General features: G+C 47.8%; 1 protein-coding gene across 1 annotated transcript in view; it reads left to right on the forward strand.

Annotated features, from left to right (window-relative positions):
• Window positions 1-24464, forward strand: part of LOC119446415 (tensin-2) — a 224972-nt gene that overhangs the window by 186331 nt on the left and 14177 nt on the right. Inside the window, exons 6-7 of the mRNA XM_037710840.2 lie at window positions 20747-21115; window positions 21838-22055. Coding sequence (XP_037566768.1) covers window positions 20747-21115; window positions 21838-22055 — 587 coding nt within the window. The remainder of the gene's footprint in view (window positions 1-20746; window positions 21116-21837; window positions 22056-24464) is intronic.

Consider the following 24464-nt stretch of genomic DNA (forward strand, 5'->3'; position numbering starts at 1 on the left):
TTCTTTTTTTTTTACGCTTCTAGTAGAGCTGGCGCATGTCGTATAACGAGCTGCGTAAATGTGCATTCCCAAAGTACGTTTTCTTTACTAGACCCTCATTTAACTCCACCAGTACCCGCCGCGCGAATTGCGAAATAGACGTGCGAGAGTTTCCACCGACTAAGCAAGGCTTCTATGCGAACTTAGCGCAATCCTATAGGCGTTGAAAGTTTTGCTCTCATTCACATATGGCAAGTTCCTCGGCGATAACCTTCGAAGAAATGTAGGTGCGTTTCTGCAACGCCCGCGACTTCTCCCGCAGGCTAACTCAAGTTCTGCAAGTTCGATCTTTTCCCACGCAAGCATTCAGATCGCCGAGCGGCAAATTTTCAAATCGTTCCGAGGGCTGCAATTTGCATTCCCCCGCTAATGAACGGAAGTCGGCCAAACTCTACACCAACTCTTTCGACACGCCAGACACGCGCTTTCAAGGGGCTCAATAGCGGTGGAGAAAAAAAAAACGGACTTGCGTAAGACTCCCTTCGTGTTCATTGGCTATACGAGTATAACCGCAATCATTAGCTTCTGGTCTCACCGATGCCTCAGGATGCTAACCAGGGTCATTCAATATTTGGACTAACTGTAATGCTTTAGGATAACAACGCCCGAGTTTTATAATATGCGCGATGATATCCCATCTGCGAGAACTCGTGAAGCTGAGTTATGATCTGGGAAGAGCGCTTGGGATGTGTTGTTCCTTTCTTCGTATTTCATCTTTTGCTGCGCTCCAAGTGTCGTTACCATTATGCAATACGTGCTAGTCCACCTATCGATCCTATTGAAAATCTGGGCGATTGCTCGAAATTTCGAATCCGGATCGAACATACTCGTTTCAAATAGAAGTATCCGACTCGAGAATTCGATAAGCGGGTTTTACGAGTGGCTACGATTATTAGAGCCTGCCGACCATATGAAAAATGCCCGATGCCTATGGTGGACCGGCCGCTTGAAGTTCCCGTTGTAGGCCAGCCTGGAAATGTCGCGAGTTTCGTAACTTACAAGCTGTCCAAATGAGCGAACCTGCAAGTAGCAATGCGTACAAAAAAAAAAAAAAAAAAAAAAACTTTCTTTCCACCTTCATTCTTCAATGTTCTGTTTCATTTTTCTCGTATTGTAAAGCAGGACAACATTTGTTATTGTGTTCGATATTGCAATCGCGTATTTGTCGAATCGGTGCGCATCGAGTTAACGTTTCGTTTGGCTTGGCAACACAACCCAATGAAAGTTAGAGTGAGAGAATGTATTGAGAAGAGAGGAGACGTTTGTACGGGGTTGTTGCGTCTTTATTTAGAGATCGTCGTTATTCCTAGCGGATCTCTATCAGCACTTGAGAAAAAGTGTTTTTTCGCCTCCGTTGGTCGTAAGACGTGGCAGGATTTTTCGAACGATTTCCTTGTTCGGGGCCGTATACTGCCTATAGCTTCATTAAAAGACCGCTTGAGAGTTATAGGCGGCTATAGGCAGTACTCACGTGACGTCACGTACGCCATTTTCTAATCGTATTCACAGCCTCCGCTGTGCTGTTGGAAATAAGCGGATCTAGATAACGCTTTTCAGCGTACTGGCTGCACAACAATACGGCGACCTTTATGACGTCATACCCTCTATAGCATTTCAGAAGAGAGGCCTTCTTCGCGCATGCGTAAAACGGCAAGGTGTTTTCTGGGCGCCCATCGCGGTTCGCAAGCGCATTTTACGTCTGCGATTTGCTTTTCTACGTGACACTGGTTTATTAAACGCTTGGATGGCATGCATCAGTGACAATGCAAGGCACGCCCAGGCGGAGCGATTTCCACGCTAAAAACGCCGTCCGCAAATGCCGCTACCGGCAGCACCAAGCAACAACATTTCTGTGAATAACCCGGCGCCCATGGAACAAGGCGCCCGTCCTTGTTCCACGCTGCCTCTGTGGTCCGTTTTGTTCGCGCAGTTAAACAAAGTTCGCTAATATGTGTCAACTCGCCCAACAGCAAGTTCTTCTAAACCCAGCAAGAGTCGATTGCTTCGCGACATTTCGCAGTGTGCCGCGCGTTGGTAACTCCGAACGTGTATTGTGTAGTATACGTAGGACAATTATAACCCAAACGTAAGCGGCAACGCTCTTTAAACTTGGGTTAATTATATTTCCCCGGGTGTCTTAAAGACCTGAGAACGTATTCACAAAAAGCACTTACGCTAGAATTGGTCGCAAGATCACATTTCAGCCAATCCTGAGGCTGAACATATTTTCACTTCATTTCATTCATTTCATTTGTGGATACTGTCAGATCAGTGCTGGTCCATTAGAGGAGTGTGATATGCATATAGTATACAAAATAAATAAGCAGTAGATTTTAAAAAGAAAGAAAAAGAAACATATGAAACGCCTCAATTACATGCTAGAAAAGTTACTCTCGAATGCATGGAAGGAGAAAGAAATTGGACGTTGTTTTAGCTGAGCCGTGCTCCCTCAAGGGCTGCAGAAGATAGCGTCAACCTTTCCCTTTCCTCAAGAACCACTTACTACTAAATATATAGCTTACTGAGTTACATCCTACGTTGTATTACATAGTATTAATAAACTCTGCGACATCATCAATCGACGTCACCTTCACTTGATAGTTTGGTAGCGAATTCCATTTTTTAATCGCTCTGGGGAAAAAAAAAGGAGAAACTCTATTTGAAGCAGTTGTGAAATTAGCGAAGGCTGTTGTCCAATGTTAAAGAGCACTTCTGAACGAAAGGCTTTCTGAATTGGGCCCAAGCTTATTCGGAAAGTATGTAGGAGCGTGACCGCACATCTTCTGTAAAAGATAAAGCTTAGCGCTGGTTTGCTTGTTAAACAGAAACGTACGCAGTTGCTGAGAAAACTTAGATAACTGCTGGTCGATCGCACACCGGCAAGCAGCGGAACACAATCTGATCCACTTCAAGCGCGCCGAAGAACGCTCACATTCGATTACGCGTTACGTCAGGCCTATTTCACCCATTCCGCGCTGTATACGCCAGATGACCCGTGAAAAAACGAATGCCCCCCGCGACGTTCAGTCGATCCGACTCACGGAAAGCCCGTACAGCGTCCTGTCGCTCAGAAGCACCTCTAAAAAAAAAAAAAAACACCGGCGGACGAGGACATCCATCCACCCGTCTGTGACAATATACACGGCAAACAAACGCGCGCGCGCACGCTTGCAACAACGTCGCGTGTTTATTTCGCGCCGAACGCTCGACGCGCTCGCCCCGCGGTCTCTCAGCGATCTCGCGTACCTTGCGTCGCTCGTCACCTTTCGGCCGCGCAAACACTGCGCGAAGCAAACAACAAAGTGCGTTCCCGATGTCGCAGCTTTGTCGAGCCAGCAAGCGAGAGAGCGCGCCGAATTGCGCCGCCGTATACGCGTGGGTATGCCCGAAAAGCGCGCGAAACTGCGTGTTCGCCTGTCCGCCGCGTAAATCCAATAAGACTCGAGGCTGGAGAGAGAGAGCAGCGTACCGTGAGGTGAAGCCTACCTAGCGCTACCGTATATACGGAGACACAGAAGGCGGTGGCGGCAGGTCATAGAGAGAACGGTAGGCGACGTATACGAAGAAGTGTGCGTAGTACTATATATATATATATATATAGTACGTGTAGCACCTGTCGTCGCGTGCGCTCTGTCGCTCTTGCCGTGCTGCTTTGCTGCCAGATTTGCAGTTCGCGAGAAAAAGACGTTAAGCGGGCTTCGCGCGAAGCGAGAGGATTTGTGTCTACGCTCGGGCGTTTCTCGCTGTGCAAAAGCCTCCTCGCGTTGTCTGACGCTCGTTTGCCTGTCGTCTTTGGGAACTCGAGTGCTGCTTTCCCTTTTTCTTTCTTCTTTTTTTTTTTCAATGGCCCAGTTTGTGTGCTTGTACCGACACGGGTTCGATGGTTGTTCGAAGAAATTGTAGGAAGCGTAGGTCGTCTTTACACCCCCCCCCCCCACCCACGCCCCCCCCCTCTTTTTTTTTTCTTGTTCGTTTTTTTTTTCTCTTTTCTTCGGTTGTTGGATGTTTCCTCTATTTTCTTTAGCTATGTGTTGTATTGTTTGCTTTTACTGGCCTGTTTTATTTCCGCAGGAGCGCCGTGATTTCTTGTGAAAGAGCCGAAACTAAAACATGTGGTCTCACGTTGCCTCGCTTGTAACCTTGCATTCGTGTATAGTGCGCTTAACGTAAGTGCGCAAATCGACGTGAGAAGCGTCCGCCGGTCTGTGACGTTGTTGTCGTTGTCGTTGTTGTTGTTGATGATGATGATGACTATTATGATGATGATAATGATGAACTTAACGGCCATAGATAGCACCTACTCACTTTGCCGTTTATTTCAATTTAATTCAACCTCGTTTTATTCTTCCGGACGTGTAAGAATAAAAGTCATAGAGCTAGGGAACGTCTGAGAAAAACCTCTTGGAGACGTCTTAAGCGGTGCGAGGACACCTTTCCGCAGCGGAAGAGCGCCAGGCAACAAGACCATTGAACGCACAAAAATAAGCCATGCATTATAATTTTCCTACTTCATCTTCTTAGAATCCACGTTAAGCAACCGACGTCGAAAGAGCACTGACCACAAGGATGCTGAAGAAAGCGTTACTCGGCGCAGCGCGATATTGTGGTTGGTGGTACATTGCCGTTTCTGCGACGGTCGTGATGTCGTAGATTCGCTATTAATTACCAGCGAATTAACGGGATACCAGGTTAATAGATTAACGTGGTACTGATTTGCGCGACCTATAAATCGAGCACCGTGTATGCCATCTGCTTGAAGTTCACGCCAGTAGTGATCAGTAAATGCACACAAACACACGCACAAAATTGTGTAATAAATAAGTAATCCAAGTAAGATGTAATATGCTTAACTTCTCTCTCCGACGGCAATAATAGAATACCGGGGTTATACCTGCCGTGGTGGCGTGGTGGCTATGGCTCTGCGCTGCAAAGCCCGAGGACGCGGGATTGAATCCCGGCCGCGGCGGTCGCATTTCGACAGGGGTGAAATCCAGAAGTGCGCGCGTGCCGTACATTGGGTACACGTTAAGGAACCACAGGTGGTCAAAATTAATCCGGAGTACCTCACTACGGCGTGCCTCATAACCATATAGTGGTTCTGGCACGTAAAACCCCACAATTTATTATACCGGGAGTACATAGGTAGAATAGCAATAAAACAGCGCCACAATCTTTGTTTTGAACAAGACAGTATAATAACTACGGGCGAAAAATGATATCGTCGCCGCTACAATGAGAAATGAAATTAATTACACATACGTAAGTGCATGTAGCATGAGGCGCGCGAACATGTCAGAGTTACGGGCTTACAAAATGTCCTTCCAGTTCTCTTAACGCAAGACTGAAATGAAGTTCCCGCGCCGATTCGGCTTTGCCGCTCTACTCAGTTGCATAACTGCGCAGCAGCTGCTGCATTTCGCAGGAGAGGAAATAGCGTACAACTTTCGTCTTGCGCCGTGCTTTTAGAGCGCCGCGAGGTTTTTCTTTTTTTTTTTCGTCATACATTCGTTCGCGTATATCGCACGCCCTTCCATCTGTCGAGTCGCACGCTACATTTGACTGATCTCTGTAACGAATGTGACAAGTCATCTAACCGCGAGTGATTTATATGCGCGTGATTGGAGCGAAAACGTATCGTGAAACTATAGTAGAGGTGACCTTTTTGGTAAAGCAGGGTTTGGGTGCGGGCCTAGTTGGTATTCCATTTGCAAACTTGACTTTACAGTGCATACATAGACAAAGGGAAAGGAAGAATGACGAAAGACAAGCGCTTGTCTTTCGTAATTCTTCCTTTCCCTTTGTCTATACGAATGTGCTGTAAAGTCGTTTTCGGTAAAAACAGACTAATTAAGGACTTTTATGGCAGATAGCTGAATTCTGTAACATCGGCTGGATTGCTCGGAGAGGCGGACTTCATTTTGCACGAGAAATCGCACTGTGATGTTAGCTGAGTAACAGAGTTTCACTAATTAGCTTTGTAATTATTCACTGTAGGGCATGCGTCCTTCGGACCTTTTTTTTTTCATGATTATAAAGTTACTTTTTGCTCAACGTAATTTGCCGAGCTAGTGACAGTGACAATTTTTGCCATCAGAGCGTACTAGCACGGTTTCTTTGTCTCATGACATGAAAAATGTAGGCGTCACTCTCGTGTTGAAACCATGTACTTTCTTTCGTATTGTTCATTTCTCCCCTTAGAATAGGTTTTATCTTACGCTGTCAACTGGCCGCCCGTTTCTAGGCATATCCCTCTAGTGGGTACGTGTCAAGGATGAGAATAATAATAATTATCATAATCATCATCATCATCATGAAATTGCGTGTAAGAGACAAGGGGTGTTATGCGAGAAAGGAATAAGAAACGTTGATGAACTTGAGGCTTATACAACCGGATGATGTTGTAATGCAGGCAGAGCAAATTCCGAGCGTTCCGCTCATCCGGGAGCTTCGTCTGTATAGAGCTCTTTCCTGCGCAGAAAAAAAAAATATATTCACGTTGAATGTCGCGCGGACCGGAAGAGTCAGCGCAACAACATCTCCTTCCCCTCACCTCCCACCGCGTCGCTCCTCTCGTGTCTGCAACCCTGCTCTGGTCGCCACGCGAGACCCGCATAGTCTCGCTTTGAACTCAATCCTGTCACGCCACGTGTTCACTCTCAAACATACGTATACTGTACACGCAAAGCAGTGCTGATTGCATGTGCGCTCGTTGCGCGCGACCCTGACTGATCCGGCTTTGCAGGCACTCGTCACTCTCTGGCCTCGCCGCTAGGCAGGAAGCTCAGGCCAGCTAGCGCTTCGAGCGTAAACAAGCACGCTGAAACGCCTGGCAGCAGACTCGCTCTATCCAATCCGTAACGACACAGTAGGGTGCGTGGTTGAACGAGGTCTGAAATGCGAGCGGTAGAGAGGCAGGGGGCGGGAGGGGGGACGAGGGGGGGGGGGAGGTGCGCTGCCGGAGATTATAAAAGTTCTGGCCCGGCAGTGCGGATTAAATCGAGTCCGGCAGTGAGGGATTACTCACTATTCACAGTATAGCGGAGACCGCAATGGGCACGCGGGATTCGTGGAGGAACGAAATGTGCGGGTCGATGGCCAGCCAACGTCGGGGCGTTGTCGCGAACGCCGTTAGCCAACAAAACGGTGTGTTGATCCGTTTGAGAATGGCAACAGTAGACCCGTGTAATATTCAGGTGGTCGCGGTCCGTAGCGAAAGAACCGTCGGCTGTGCCTTGTTTGACGATAATGCGGCTGTATAGAGTGTGGAAGATACAACTGACATCAGCCAATCAGGTGCAGCGATCGCGGACGCGCGCGCGTCTTACAGGTCCATTTTTTTTATCTCGTTTGCTCGGCCAGCGAGCGCATGCGTCGAGTGCCAGAGCATGTTTTGCAGCTTCCACACTTCTGCCTCGCCTGCCGTGTCTTGGAAAATACAGACCGACTGGATCAGATCGACACCAGTAGAACAGACACTGGTACTTTAAGCCGCCATTGTTCTCCTTACATGGTTACCTACAGCATCTACAGACTCGATTATATGCAGCGAATATAGGACGTTACACCGCCGTTAATGCGAAGTAGAGCAAACTCTGCAGAGAAGGAACATATCTATGATCTATCGCTAGAGATTTATTGATATATGCTTCAGAAAGCAACACGTGGAGCTATGAGAAGCGCCTTAGTGGTGGGCTCCGGATCTATTTTGACCACCTGGGCATTGTGTAAGTAGCGCCTGAGGTACGCAACACGAGCGTTTCTTGCATCCCGACGCCGAGTGAAGCCTGGTCGAGGATGGGAATCGAACCCGCGAGCTCGTGCCTAGCATCAGGACGCCATAGACTTGCATTGCGCCACCGCGATTGGTCGAAGGACCAATCACACGGCGCGCGTCACGACGTTTCCACCCGCCGGGACATTTGTGCAGCTTAAGCTTGTACCCATCGCACTGCACGGAAATCGAAAGGGATGCTCAAACCCCGCCTCAGTAGTTTATTACTGAATATGCCGTTCATTGATCCGTGCAATATACATCCACCTAATCAATTCCATGCAGTACAGTGAAAGGTACGGGTCACGCCGGCCAATCAGAAAAGAGAACCAGGCGAAGGGCTCACCCATTGTCCACCTCTGATCGCACCCCGAGCGACGCCGACTGAATGAATGAATGAATGAATGAATGAATGAATGAATGAATGAATGAATGAATGAATGAATGAATGAATGAATGAATGAATGAATGAAGGCACCGCGTAAGAATTAGGATCGCACAATGGGCGATGGGAGCCTTCCTTCTCTGGAACACGCAGCCAACTCTCGTTTATACCGACTGGCTGACACGTGATCTCCAGCCTTCGCTGCATTGCGCGAAGTTGGGGTATGTGTCTGGAGCGTTCGCAGTGAGCACGTGATTACGAAAAGTGGAGCTGTGTAAAGTAAGTTCAATCTGTATTCGCGTCGCCCTTTTCTCGAAAACAAAACAGCGACAGAAACAGCGTCGCGCTTGAGCGAGCTTATCATGTAAAGCAGGAAGTTTGTGAAGAGTCAAACCGGCTCGCAACAAGTTCATCCTTTCTAGCGGGGACGCCGTGCCTTAGTTAGTCGTTTCCTGTAGTACGATTAATATGTCGGCCGCAAAAGTACCCACGCAGGTGAGGCGTGACAAAAAAAAATGCAATGTAAGGTCCGCGCAGTAATATTACTCGAGGAACTTAAGATTGATGACATGACGGCCCGCGGAACGCAGGATCTTCCAACCTCCGTCGCTTCTTCCAGACACCGGAGCAATCCGGCGAAATTCTTCAAGGCATGAGGCCCGTAAATGCAGAGGCAACATAAATAACGAGAAAATCAAAAAGAAAAAAGCCAAGACATATCTTACAAGGACACGTACCGCAAACTTCTTCAAGTCGCCCGCGCTGGGTAATTAATTAGAAGCCACCGCCGCTTCTATGCACCGCCTCCTCTGCTCCTCCTTTCCTTTTTTCTTTTTAGACGCTGTGCCAGCACCATGTCACGCGTACGCGCCAGCATTACAAGCAGGACACCGTATTCAAGATGTCGTAACCAACATGGACAGGGTAATAATAATAATAATAATAATAATAATAATAATAATAATAATAATAATAATAATAATAATAATAATAATAATAATAATAATAATAATGATAATAATAATAATGTTACTGTGATATGCGTCTTCATGGGTCTCTTTAAACCAACGAACATGTATTTCTCAATCGAGTTTTAACGGCACTAGTCATTTTAGCTGGTGACATTCAATTAGTTAATTACAATTAATTGAATAAATTGATATTTACTGCTGTCCTAACTGACAAGGCGTAAATGTTGTGGACAATTACCAGACATCGTCGAACTGTGATGTTTTCAGCAAGGTAAAGGTAAAGTGCTAATTTTTTTTTCCAGCTGGAAAGGAAAAGCAGCGAAATCCTCCAACACGAAAATTCCTTCGTTATATCCGTTATTCGATCGTCATAAGCATATATTCGCCGCGCGCTGATGTCGGCGAGTTTCATGCTTCCTTCGTTATATCCGATATTTTGTTATATCCGTGTTCGCTATATCGAAGTTATGCTGCAGTTGCTTCGCACGCATTACTAAGAACATTTTACTACGAACATTTACTAATCATTTACGTTTACTAGACATTTACTAACACATTTACTAAACATTTACATTTACGAATATTTACTACGAACATTTACTAAGAACACTAAGTACAATATGGTTTCTTTCTTCAACTTCGTCTTCTTTTCTTTTTTGTAATGGCGGAGTTGTAAATCTGGTGCTTCAGTTTCTTTCTCTGAATCTCTGCCGATTCTGACTAGCTTTTGTTTTAAATTGAGGCCCTAAATAAAATGTCCGCTCCCAGCAGTGGATGTAACTGAGTTATCTCTCGTAAGGAGGTCGTCCAACGAGAACGCTTCTGCTCCATCGCGCCTATTTCAATAGCGGACTCGGAGTGGCTTCCGAGACGAGGCGTCCTCCTATAAACCGCGGCGCAGCTCAGTCAGCTCACAGAGGCGCAGCTCCTCGCTTCTGCTCCAGTCGCCGCGCTCTATACGGCTGCTTACTTTGCTTGCCTCCACGAACTAACTAGCGACACGCGTGGTGGCCTTCGCTGCGCATTTTTTCGCGGCTGATGCGTCGCCGTTCCATCTCGTCGGCCCGTCTTAAAAATGCATGACCGAGAGGCTCTCCTTTCTCGCCTAGAGAGAGAGAGCGAAAGAACGAGAGGACGAAAGGGTCACGCATGACTGAACGCTGATGAACAGTGTCGCCTGTCGCGTATAGCTTCTGCCAAGGGCTGCTTACACGTACCGTGTTTACTCGAACCTAGGTCGACTTCGACTGCAGGATAAATGCCCGAAAGTTGGAGGAGTGTAATACTATCGCTGTTTGTTCGAGGTAGCTTTGTATGCCACGAAAGAAGAAGAACGTACATTACAGAAGTGGCTGAAACCGCCGGCTTCTTGGCCAGTCCACCGCAGTGGTTATGAGCCAACGTTCGTACACAAGAACAAGAACAGGTGGCTTAATAAAATTGCCGGTTTGAACGTCCCGGAACTGCGCAGCGGATTATGAGTGACGCCGTAGTGGAAAACCCCGGACTAAGTTATGGCCACGTGGAGTTCTTTAACGTGCAGTCGAAACAGGGAGCATTTTTTTTTTTACACATTTCAAAGGACGTGCTACGAGCATGCAATGCCAGGTTGTTGGCAATACCAGCCGCGCGGTGAGTTCAGTAGCTGTGGCATTCTGCTGCTACGCACGCGGTCGCGGGTTCGTTTCCCACAACGCGGCGCGGCCGCAAAAATCTGATGGGGACGGAACGCGAAAGCACACGCGTGCCGAGCTCCGGTCACTGGCTGATCCAGAGGGGAGGTCCTGGGGTCCACTGCTAGCCTGGCAAAGTGCCAGGGACACAGTGAGTCGTGCTATACTTCAACGCGTGTGGCGTCGAGTGACGCAAAATCTCGCGAAAGTGATTCGTATCCCCCTGGAAGTGATCGCTTCCAGAATGCCGCCCCAGTAAGACTCCATAGTTCCGTATACCACGTTTTCATACATGGAAGAGGAAGCATATGAGGTCAGGCACTTTATCCTTACAGGCATAGCGTATATTCTAGTTCACATTAAGGGAAAGAAATGGAGCTGGGCAGGCCATGTAATGTGTAGGGTAGATAACCGGTGGACCATTAGAGTTACAGAATGGGTGCCAAGAGAAGGGAAGCGCAGTCGAGGACGGTAGAAAACTCGGCGGGGTGACGAGGTTAGGAAATTTGCAGGCGCAAGTTGGAATCGGCTAGCGCAAGACATGTGCAATTGGAGATCGCAGGGAGAGGCCTTAATCTTGCAGTTGACATAAATATAGGCTGATGATGATGATGATGATGATGATGATGATGATGATGATGAGATGATGCCCTATCATTGGCAAAGAAACATCCGCTGATGCTGCCCCTCTCTCTCTTTCTCCATCCCTTCGAGCTCCATGACTGCGTTAAGCCTGCATAAGCATGCGCATGGTTGCCGAACTTTTCGACGGACTGTGATTTGCGGTAGCTTTTAGTACACGCCCGCGTCACCATCATTCCGGGCCACGCTATACTTTTCCCAATACGCTCGGCGTTGGGCACGACGCCTGATGCACTAAAAAAAAAAAAAATTATGGGGTTTTACGTGCCAAAACCAGTTCTGATTATGAGGCACGCCGTAGTGAGGGACTCGAGTTATTTTGACCACCTGGGGTTCTTTAACGTGCAACTAAATCTAAGCACACGGGTGTTTCCGCATTTCGCCCCCATCGAAATGCGGCCGCCGTGGCCGGGATTCGATCCCGCGACCTCGTGCTCAGCAGCCCAGCCTGTTGTACTAGAAATTACCGCTTTCCTATCATGTGGTACGGTCCCACTTCCCATGAGTCACTTACTTTACATTTTACGTTACTAACCTTCAAAATTACCACGTGACGCTCCTTCCGACCATCTCTCTCTCTCTATCTCTTTCATCCTTCATGTTTTCAGGGAATGTCGCGGCCTGAATTCGGCCAAATACGGTATGTGCTTCAGAGCTGGAAAGGGGTTGGGATGACATTCATTAATGTTACCGGGCGCGCGACGCTTGACATGGCATAGCTGTCGCGGTGTGCAGGTACCATATGTCGCGCCTCTGTCGGAGACCGTTTTAATCTTCATTTTTACTTTGGCGTAATGAGAGAACGCAGGACCTACACTCATTTGTCTTGCTTTCTGCCCTTCTGCGAGCATTTTCGTTCGCCGTATAGCTTTATTTTTATTTTTTCCTTCAGTGCTTCGTCTTACTCTCTTTCTCTCTCTGATGTCAGAAACGACCGCCCGCGCGACTCAACTGATTATTTGCTGGCGGAGCCAGTGGAGAAATTTTTAATGCGCTCTTTCTGAGAGATGAAAGCACATCGCTCGTCGCGTCGTATGGCTCTCGCTTTTATTTCTCTTCTTCATCTTAAACGTCTATATTTCTTAACTTCATTTTTTTTCATTCTTTCTCGAGGCAATGCATTACCCCTGGAATAAAAGTGCGAGAATCAAAAGCAACCTGCCTTTGATATTGAACCACGGCTCATGTATGGACGTCGCATTATCCATACCGAGTAGGATTGGCTTGTATCCTTCCAGATGGAATGGAGGTACAGAAACAGGCATGAACTTTTAATATCGCTATACGCATTAAAGCAGTTTTTTTTTAAGCCTGCCGCCTGTACTCGAGCATTGAGCCCCGACGTTTATGCGATACCTTCTCAAAGGGGCTATGCAAAAGTGCGTTTCTGGTTTGACGTGAATTTTGCCCTCGTGAGCAAAAGCTGCGGTAGAGTGAAAGTTCTGCGTGCCGAGTTATTTGCGTGAAAGAAATCTTTCATCACAGCTCCCTGACGAGAATTATCACTAAGGCAGAGAAGGTTATTTCTTCTAGAACAATATTATGAATGAATGCATAAATGAATGAATAACGAACGAACGAACGAACGAACGAACGAACGAACCAACGAACGAACGAACGAACGAACGAACGAACGAACGAACGAACGAACGAACGAACGATCCGAACGAACCAACGAACCAACGAACCAACGAACCAACGAACCAACGAACCAACGAACGAACGAACGAACGAACGAGTCAGAAAATCACTGAATAGGTTTTGATAAGGCAACACTGAAGGGTGACGGATTGCAAGGTTGATGCTGAGATTGTTGTTGACCATCAGTGCTTATATTGGCATCTATATAGTTACGCCAATTACCGCGAACACCTAAACGTAACTTAGTTTGTAGCTACATAATACAACTGCAGTTTATCGTTGACTATGGCCACTGAGCGGTATGGCCTGTGTCAAATGTGTTGCTCACGAGCTGAAATCGACGCTCATTCATTCATTCATTCATTCATTCATTCATTCATTAGACGCCATCTGCATGGGGTTTCTCGAATACTGCATACGAGGGTTCCGACGTGTGCGTGCCTGCGTGCGAGCGTTCCTATACGTTTCCGCGCATACGAAAGTGGCGCCAGCCTGATGATCGTGCTTATCTGATTAAAAAAACGTCGTTACAGCCTCGTCAGTGGCGGCTAAGTGTAGCGAATCACTCGTCGCAAAACTCGTCCGGCTATCATCGGCATCCCCCGTATCCATTGAAGGGCTCTGTCCTGTTTTTCTTTAGCGCCGCGCGCCGAAGAGTGCGATCAGAATGCAAAGCAGGGGTCGAGCGACGGCGGCGTGGGAACGGGCTTTCTACGCATACCAGCCTTTCCGCGGGCGCCACCGACTCTTATAACTGGCTTCGTTGTCCGCGTGCACGCGAGGCCGCGCTCCATCCTCCACCTGTCTGACAGAGGCGCCGGTGATAACCAGCGTGCGCACCTGCATTCTTTCGGCACCCCCGGCGCCGGACCAGCAGTTTCTCACGGTTCTCGATCCGCTGCCGGAAAGGCCACTTATAGTATTCTGTGCGTACGTACGCCGACGCGAGAAGGCTGGTGCGTGTCTGTAATGCGGCAGCGATGAGGTGCTTTCCTTACGTCCCTGTTCTCTTTCTTAAAAAAACTTTCAAGGGGCACCTAGTTATCCCTACGTGGGTGAATGCGAGAGCACTGCGACCACCAAAGGTCGAGGGTTCGAGTCCCACCAAAGGTCGTGAGTTCGAGTGCCGCAATGAACGCCATCTTACTTAAACCTGCCTTAATTAACTTTGCCTTCATTGACGTCATCAACTGCCTCGATTGGCACACTTGGACCTTTTGGACTTTTTGGACCATCTCGTGGTCATGACAATGCCGAATTTTCTGCCTCATGAGCCATATATATGATTTCGCATTAATAAACTATATTTAAGAGATGTTGACTTCTTAATCGGCGCCGGCTACTGGTGGATAGGCCCAAGATAAACTGAACCCAAAGCACGTGAAGAACACGTGAACTGTAAGGCGATATTAATATGCGAGGCGCCGTTCGCCGGGCATCAGTTGCTCTATACGAAGGGATGGAAGATGTCGGCAATTTAACGCGCTGAATTCACTCTGTATACCATTTGTTTAATATCGCCTTACAGTTCGTGTTTCGTGTGTTCCTTCACTCGCCTTGGGTTCGGCTTATCTTAGGCCACCATATACTTTTCGCATAGAACGAACACATACTAAAAATGAAAGAACGTGGCGGCACTGAACAAATAAAAGTGAGCAAGGAGGAAAGAAATCAGACTTGGAGTCAGTTGACGTAAATGCACTAGAAACAGCTCACGATAGAGATGTTATAAAACACACTGGAACGTAAACTCTTCTTACGTAAATTCAGAAACGACAAGTCACAAAATAGCTCACATAAAACTCACTAGAATGTAAAGTCAGCTCATATAAATACAATAAAGACTGCCCACGACGGAGGTCACATAAAACCAGGGTATCGAACCGGAACTCAACCGAAACCCGAAAAAAAAACGTAAATTTTGCTCGAACCGGAACTAAACCGCGGAGTGAAATTGAAAGGGAAAAAATAACGGTTTTTATTCAGGTTGGCCGCCTTTTCTAGAGACTTTCATCCATGCATTGTCTGCACTTGTGGCTAAACTATGTTACCTCATTTATAAGTACGCATCATCCTCCCGTGATTTTAAAAGTAGCGGCACCGTCCGTTAGTACGGTTTTCGGCGTATGGCATCAGGGGGCAGGTTTTGTGTTAACGCGACAATATTTGCATCGCATCCGACGCGCGGACTCGCCAGACCTGTGACGCGTGCAGAGTACTTGAGACAGTGGATCACATATACTTGTTGCTTGTCCGCAATATGACTGTGAACGGCAAGCATTGATCTCTTCATTACCACCATTTAACAACAGGCCGTTCACTGAAAGAAAGTGTTACTAGACCATTGACCGGACATACCAATGAAGCGAGTAATCAAGACTCTCGTAGAATATTTCTTCGAAACAGGCCTCGATTCAAGATTGGGAACGGATCATTTGAACACGAGCGTGTGAAAAAATAATCGCATCCTACTGCCCTGCCCTTGTCATTACCCCTAAATGCCCCCATTTTCCTCCTCTTATCTTTAATCCTGACTATAGTAGCAGGCTAGAGGACTCTCTGCGTTTCGTCAATATACATTGGAATCTCATTGATACGATCTTCACGGGTGCCGGAAAATAAAACGTATCATCCGAAAATCGTATTATCCGAAAAAAATCGTATATAAGAAAAACGTATTATCCCGAAAAAACGTATCATGCAGAATCGTAGCAACGAGATTTCACTGTATTCTCTTTTCTCTCTTTCCCTCAATAAAGCTGCGCTTCGCATATATTCCAGCATTGGTGTTTATAGATCTGCATATTTCTTCTGCAACTACGTGCCGCCTGAACAACAGGCGTAATCTTTCAGTGCAGCTATTGCAGCAGCGCCGAGTTTTCGTACAAAAATACTCGTCAGTTTGTGCTGTTCTGCTGTAATTATTGTTCGGTTATGGAAATGAACTCGAACCGTTACTTTTCCAGCTCCAGAGTTGAACCGGAACTGAGCCGTCTTCGATGAACCGAAACGAAAACCGTAACTAAAGAAAATTTTGGTTCGACACACTGCATAAAACGCACTGGAACTCCGTAGATATAGTAAATGCAAAGATCACGAAGCCAGATCACAGAATGCTCTTGTATGTGGCTTGTACGACGATATGTTGTACGCTCAGTACAACATAGCGTCCATGTTGTACATGTTGTGCGTTCATGTTGTACGTTCATGTTGTTCGTACATGTTGTACGTTCAGTTTAACGTTAACGCAATAGCGTTACCGTTCCGCAAACTAACTTTGCAGAAAGGGAGGTGTTTTTTTTTTTTCTTAGTATAGCGTCATAGCGTAGCTTCCGTGGAGGAGGCTGTGATGAGATTCTAGGGGCTTGGTTTTTTGCTTAGTCACAACCGTATGACGAAAACAGGCATTGAAGTCGGAGAAAGTACCGAGGAAATTAATTTTCATGCAACTTATGTTTAATTTAAAAATAGAAATAATACGGAAAGTGAAAAACCGGACGAAAAAACATCTTGCCGCAGGTGGGACGGGAACCGACGTCTTCAGCAGCGCGTGCGGTGCTATACCGTAGCCGTCCTTCCACTTCCTTATGTGCTTGTGACGTGTACAAATTTAGCCCTTGTAAGCGTTAGCCAGCGCGGCTCATCGTCGGATGTTTGGTTTCATAAGACGTTAAACTTTCCTCAGATCTGGCACTGTCCGTTTCGTGCAATGCGTGTACACTTCTGCGGTCCAGGCAAGCAATACGCTTGTCTGCGGGCGGCTCTCTTCTTACAGCTTCTATTCTTCGCCTTATTTCGGTTCCTTTTCGCCCTCGAGGTGTACGAACGCTTTCGGTGTTGCACAAGGCGCGGCCCTTTGAAAGCCTCTCCTCTTGACACCTCTCGTTCCTTGTCCGCTGAAACGACGCGGTTTCCGTCCCGTTCGCCGCAGGGAATCCCCTTTCAATCGGATGCCGGGCGTCTGCCGCTGACTGCTCTTCGCCGAAGGGAACCGACGCGTCTTGGGCCGATTGGAAGCCGAAACCGGCATCTAGAACCTTTCACTCATACTTCGCCTCTTCGCTTGTTTGGTGCTTCCTTCATTCGATATCGCTTCCTTCTTTCGTGTGTTTAGTTATTTCTCTCTCTCTCTCTTCTTGTCTCTCGTTTACCCTTGTATGTTTGCTTTGCTTGCTCGTTCGCCTTGGTTGTTTGTTTTCAATAGACCCTATAGTTTGTGCCTTAAGCCCAATTTGAACGTTAGCAGAGCCGCGCGAAGCTATGTCAAGCTCGTAATGGAATCTGAAATATCAAAGCAGGTAATGGGGCTTGAGGGGCAGAAAGGGAATGGGAGGGACGGGAGGGGGGGGGGGGGGTGCTATGGAGGGGCTAACCGTCGTACGACCTCGTCGCCTTCCCCAGCTGAAAGGTATACGACTCTCCAGAAAATGGGATTTCCGTTTATCTCGCGGGCGCAGCAGTTTTTTCTTGATAGCGTCATTTCTGAACAAACAACCACGCCGCATCCAGCTTTGCGAAGCCATATGGCGACAACGTTCGCAAACCCAGCGGGCCTCAAAGTTGTCCCGAAAGTAGTTTAGGCGCTGTCACTCTTCCTTCTTTTCCTACACTCAGTGACGAGGAAGCTTTATTTTTTTTCTCTCTCTCTTCTGTGCTTCTGGATGCAGGCGTCACTGCCAATTCCTCCGCAGTGGCGCAGGGGCTCAGTAGATACAGTGTTCTGCTGTCGAGCACCAGGTCGAGGGTTCGAGTCCAGGTCTTGGCCACAATATTTCGATGAATGCGGGATGCAAGAAACTTTCATGTAATGCGCTTAGAATGCGCGCATTGAAGAACCGGAAGCGGTCAAAATTATTCCCACGCGCTCGCACCTATAACAGTTCCTAAGCCGTACACGGGCTATCAGCTAAACAAGTCCGCCGAAAGCTGGGAGCCTTCGAGCGCTAACTATAATTACTCGGTTGCCATTTTAGATCTCTCTGTCTTCCTCTTCTTCGCTTCCTCTATCGCCTCGGTATCCTACTTCACGTTCGCCTGTTTCCGCTCCCGAACATGGAATCTTATATAAGAGATGATTTATTTAGGTTAACATCCCAGAGAAACACAGTGGCTATCAGAGACAGTGATCTGTTAATTTATTTTAACGTCCCGGAGTAATCCAGGGGATATCACAGAGTCCAGATATCCCCGATCCTGTGTTTCTCTTGGACGCTAACGCCAATCAATCAATCAATCAATCAATCAATTGCCCAATCAATCAATCAATCGATCAATCATTTAGTCATTCAGACTTGAGCCGCTGAACCCGGGGCTGCATAGGCAGACGCGAATTACCGAGCGATAGTTGCAGTTCGCAAATGAGGCGCACCACTTTCCCAGAAACGCCGAAGCTCGAACGATGTTCGTCTTCTCTTTCTCTCTCTTTTATTTATTTTTGTCTTCAGCGCGAAGAGCGCTGGGAAATCTCGTTGTCAGCCGGCTCAGGACATAGAAACGGCTTCTTTCTTTCTGCGATCGAATCTGCGATGTACTCCGACATCTGCGAATGCAGTGACGAGCAATCCGTTTTTAATCCGGATAAGATGAGATTATGTATACGCGCAGGTTTGAGGGGTGGGGAAAGGGGAGGGGGGGGGGGAATGGGAGTGAGAGCTTGGCGAATGTACGCCCACGTATCCGGTAGGTCACGCGACAGGCAATCCAGTTTGAGCCGGCCGTGCGACAACCTGACCTCTGCTGTTCGCCGCAGTAAAGGCTGCACTGCCGTGATTGGATTAGCTCCTTCCTTTGGACGATGCAATCTCGACTCGCTCCAGCGGGATCTAAAGGAAGAAAAAAAAAGCAAAGGATAAACAAAACTGAGGACGATGGTGAGGTCGAAACGAACGGGAAAAAACAAAAATTGGCAGGAATAGAAATGAACTAGCGGCGGAAAGGATAACAGAATAATATAAATATAAAGACTATTCCTTATAGATGACGAACAGAATGCTGCGTAGAAAGCGACTTAAAGGGACGTTCACGTGTCAGTGCTTAAACTGCGATTTGCTATAACCGGGAAGGCGGGCCAGGGGAGACGCTAACATAGTTGTTAGGACGACTCAACGACGGTTGACATCGAAAGAATTACAAGGTATTCCGCGGCGCATTTATGTACCACGTGGTTTGTTGTTTAAACTGCACTATACCTTCGGGACCGACCCACATTTCTCGCTGAGTAAATCCACCAATCCGGCTCCGCTTTTAGGCGCTTTCAGTTTGAACGAGCACACATGGGTTTAATTGCGGCCTTTTGCACTAACTACGCATTATTACTGCTCCATACACAGTTATACGCTAACTCGGTGCGTCATTTTTTTATTTAATTTTTTTTTGTTCCAAACTCCAATTTGAAGTTGTCCTACGCGCACTATAAGGCCTCAAATCGTCTCATTTAAGAGACGAAAGTGGCCGGTAACCCAAATCCAACGAACCCCAAATCGATCTGAAGTCGGCAAAGGAGACCTTATCTTCAAAACGTCAAAACCCTCAAAATAGCGCAATCCTTAGGCAAACACTACAGGCGATTAATTAGTCAGCTGGTGTAACGATGACTGGTAGTTCACGTAGGCGGGCCTCCTAGTGCTTATCGAGGGTTAATTATTCGACGCTTATCGATCAGTCTGTGCGTCGGTCGTAAAGCACACTTGTTGATTACTTTATCTTGCGAGCTTCTATCTGATTACATAGGAACGAAGAATTCCTTTCTGTCTGCATCCGCTGCGCCAATTTGATCAGTTTGTTCCATTGAGAGGGAGAAGTTAAAATATACCAACTGGTAGAGAGCAGGTTCCTGATTTAGGCTCTCAATGGTTTTACCAAGAAAGTGTTTGAAGATAGCAAAATTTCAGAACGCAAGCATGAAGATTACCACCTGTGTAACTCAGCCTTAAATACCAATATAATTATGTTGCCAATACCAATATAATTATGTTATGTTATGTTGCACTTATTCAGTTGCCTTAGCGGACGAAACTGATGTATTATATATACGCTGCCCTGAAATACTCTGTTAACTTATGAGTATAGGGCTTTTGCGAAACGCTCGCAACCATTGCAAGAATTTCACGTGGGCTCTAAATTCATATATCACGTTTGCCCACTTCGAATAACAGATGCAGTTAACGGGACTGGGACACCTGCTTTTGGTTTAGAATTACATAATTGTAAACTTCGTGCTTCAATATTTTTTTTTTACTAATTGCAAGTTTTCGCCAATTTCTGCACACACGCATAACAAGAGGTCCTAAATCAGAATCTTGCTTCCTACAGTCGGTAGAATTCAGCTTTTCCTTCGCCTTTAAGCTTCGCCTTTAAGTTCGCCTTTAAGAGTGGAACGCGATAGCATTCAAATATCCTTGACTGCTTGCCACACAGATCCCTGTCTGGCAATATAACCCGCATATACCGCATGTCACATAGCAAGGCGTGGCATATACATATACCTAAATATTTACGGAAATTTTCGTTCATGGGACGCCGACACCGACAACGCATTTTCTGCTACACGGGGCCCATTAACGCTGTCGCGTTAAAGCCTTGTGGACGCTAATGTAACGCATTGCCACACCATCATCTCTCGCAGGCCAAGAAGGTGGCGGGCCGCACCAAGCACCGGGACCCCGTGGCGGATAGCTTTCTGGAGCTGAACGTGCGCAGCCTGCAGCAGCAGCACTACGGCGCGCTGAGCGGCTCCACCCGGCCCTCGAGTGTGCCGGTGACGCCCAGCCACCAGCACTACCAGCGGCCCGGCGAACGGGGCGTGGACCCGGACCTGCTGTCTCCTTCGAGCAACGAGGACAACACGTCGCCCACCGAGCTCAACCGGCACTTCACCGACAAGCCGCCGCCAGTCAAGAAGCTCGAAGACAGCTGGCAACAGCAGCAGCAACTACAACAGCAGCAGCAGCAGCAGCAGCGCTGCCCGAGCATTGGAGGACCGGAGCGACTGGAGGTGCGTGCCCGAGCTGTGCAGGTTGGCTGTCCTCGTGGACGCAGTAGGATGGCCTAAGACGTGTAGAGCAGCGACCGAAGGCGCTGATGGCGCCGCTGCGTCTGGCCTTGATGTCAATGTGATTTCGCTTGCTATCGAAAGCGTATCAATCTCTGGGGGGACGCGGGTGAAGCCAGCTCACCGTGCCGTCCCGACACTCACTCACTCGCTAACGCACAAAAGAGATGTACTCGGTCGTATTCGGGGATAGGTTGTATTGACCCTTAAAAATCGCTTTCGGAGAATCCAAAAGCAGAAAAAAAATGCAATCCGCTTGGAGAAGAAGTCTAGAAGATGGATCTCGCAAGACCTTTTATATCCTTACCTTCTGGAAGTCGTCTAGAAGTGGCATTATGATATATTCGGTCGTATTAGGGCATGTGTTGTATTGACCCTTAGAAATCGCTTTCGTAGAAGCCAAAAGCAAAAGCAAAAGTTATAGATGCAATCTGGTTGAAGAAGAAGCCTAGAAGATGGATCTCGGACGACCTTTTATATCCTCACCTTCTGGAAGTCGTCTAGAAGTGGCGTTTTGATAGACAAAGAAATCAATTAAAACTCACCACGACGCGTGACGCAGTCCTATACATACACGGCACTGCGGGACAAACGCGAATTTATATACGACGTTCCATGGCGTGTGGGTGTTGACAGCGCAACGTTCCCGCCTCTTCCCGATGCAGGACAGCAGGGCCTCCTCGCCCGTGCCGATCGGCTCGCGGCCCCCGAGCTCGGCGCTACGCTCGAGCCCCTTGTCGTCCGAGGCGTGCAGCGTGCGCTCTTCGGTGCGCAGCCGCCGTTCGTCGGGTTCGCCCTGCGGCCGCCAGAGGAGCGCCTCGGGGTCGCCGCGGCCCAACGGGCACGCCACGAGGGTCGCCTTCGCTCCAGCTCCGCCAAGGCGGTACGTGACTTCTTCCACGATTTATTTTCTGACCGATGAAAGGGGAAAACTGGCATCCAACCGACTGTAACGCGAAGCTACAACGAAAGCCACTAAGTTCGGTCTACAAAGCTACAAAGATGTTGGTCTCAGGTTCGATTCCTGAAGCTTGACGAATTCTTAATCTGCAAAGCTTTATTTCCGAGAAACTTCGTGATACTGTTCGGTGAATGACAGTATTCCCTTTCAAGAGCCCTCCTCCACCTTGTAGACTTGCATAGCACTGATTGATTGATTGATTGATTGATTGATTGATTGATTGATTGACCAACCAACCAACCGACCAATTATTTGGTTGCATCCTTCGTTTGACGATGATTGGCGACGTTCATGCGGTTCGCAGTCCTTGTTATGATGGGAGTGTAATTATTTATGCTGGGGATGTTTTATACGTTATGATGATTATTATGATGATTACTGTATCCCGATGTCATATCCCCGCACCATCCGTGAACCACAACACCTTATGAGCATCATATCAGCCGACACGCGAAGTGGCAATCTCGCTGCCAACCGTAATGCCGAATGATACGTCACGGCACTATATATTACATCTTGTAATCACTGCACCCCAGCTGAAACTCCGTTGCAACCGCCAGTATCCCTAAAGTATCCTGGCTGCAACTTGGTTACAATGGCTATCCACCAAACGGCCGCTGTCGAAGCAGAGATGTCTGTTTCGAATGGGCGCGCTGGCGCTTTAATATAGTTAAGACTACACACCCCTTGCGTAACCTTGGCACATCCTTTCTGCGTGATTGGCCACGAATATAGGCATATATACCTACATCGCATAGCAGTGCCGAAGTTGTCTCCCAATGGCGCATATACCCAGGCAGCCGAGTTGCTGTATACCCAGTCAGTTGCATATACCAGTCGCACTACAAAATGTCGTTTATTCATAAACATACCGTATATCCGGTGACGCACGTTGTCTGCTCGGCAAGACATCAGCCATGCAGCACATATACCTAATGGTCCAAGCTGCATGGTAGACAACCGGAGCCATCGGGTATCCGGAAGATGTTAGATATACAACCCGCAAACTGTGTGAAGTACCCAAAGAGTGTGAATTGCATTGAAGGCAAAGTAGATGGAAAGGCGGCGGTGGGCGATGGGAGTCTTGAAGGGCCTCGGACACCATATAATTGCCTCGCTGCCAGCTATTTCGCGGCCAGCAAGATCCTTTGTGTACGTAAAATAGAACGCACAATTATTGTACACAGTGGCGTTTCTTTTTTCCTGGCCATCCTTTTAAAGCTCATTCGCAACTCAGAACCGCGCACGCCCGATTCACACACGTTCTCTCCGCTGTCCTTGTCACGTATAGCGACACGACATCGCACCTTGGCAGCTGCGGTCCAGAGGCTTGTAGGCGTTCGGCTTTATCCGGCAGGGCCCGTTGCCGAAAGTTGCGTTTCAGCGAGCGCACATTGTCTGTAGATGCAAAGCGACGCGTCGTTCCCGGTTGTATGGACATTTTCTTTCTCGTCGTCACAGTGACGACGCCGCTCGATTAGCCGTGTATGCGCGCCATGCACGCTCTTGGTTGAACCGCGCTCGTCTGGTGCGAAAACGGCCGAGTCAAGCGTGGCTCGCCCAATGTGACGTGTCTACGAGTTTTGCTTCGGGACAGGCAGCGTGTCCCGAATCATTTTGCCTTGCTGTCTTTCGCTTGAGTTGCCGCGCGTAACACGTTTCTATGTAGGCTGATGCGTTGCTATACATGCTTTCGAGTGCGGCCGTGTTCTAGGGTGCCTCGATGCGCGCTACACGTTTCTCGAACAGCAACAACAACTACGCATCCATCCGCCTACTCGCCTCCCCCCCCCCCCCCTACGCCCTTTCCTGAAGCTTTCGTGTCTCCCTGAACTCCTTGTTTTCCCTCCCTGCTGTGGTTAATCACGCGAAAGGGCAGCGTTCGCACGAGCGCGAGAAAAAGACGTTCGCGCTAACCTCAAGAAAGGAAACAAAACAAAAATACGGAGGAGAGAAAAAAAGAAAAGGCAGAGTGAGTGGTCGCGAGTGAAGAAGAGAAAAAAAAATAAGAAAACGAGACACGAGAACAGTAACAAGGAACTAAAAAAGAACGAAGTGAACTGGAAAGTTTCGGAAGAGAACCACGCTAGCGCCGTCTTTTCATCCGTTCACATTTTGCGTGATCCTATGCTCCTAGCTTTCTTTTCTCACTCTCTCTTTCTTTTTCTTCTTTTTTGTTACTGTCGTTTTAATTCTTCGCGATAAGTCGAGTCACTCGCGTGCGAAGTTAGCTACAATCGTCGTCGCCGCCATGATGTGAACTTTCATTCAAAACTTGGAACTTGGAAGCCTTCGCGTCTCGCCTGCCGGTGCGGAGACGCGCTTCCTAAA

The sequence above is a fragment of the Dermacentor silvarum genome, chromosome 3 (genome assembly GCF_013339745.2).
Source record: "Dermacentor silvarum isolate Dsil-2018 chromosome 3, BIME_Dsil_1.4, whole genome shotgun sequence".
Taxonomy (NCBI): Eukaryota; Metazoa; Arthropoda; class Arachnida; order Ixodida; family Ixodidae; genus Dermacentor; species Dermacentor silvarum.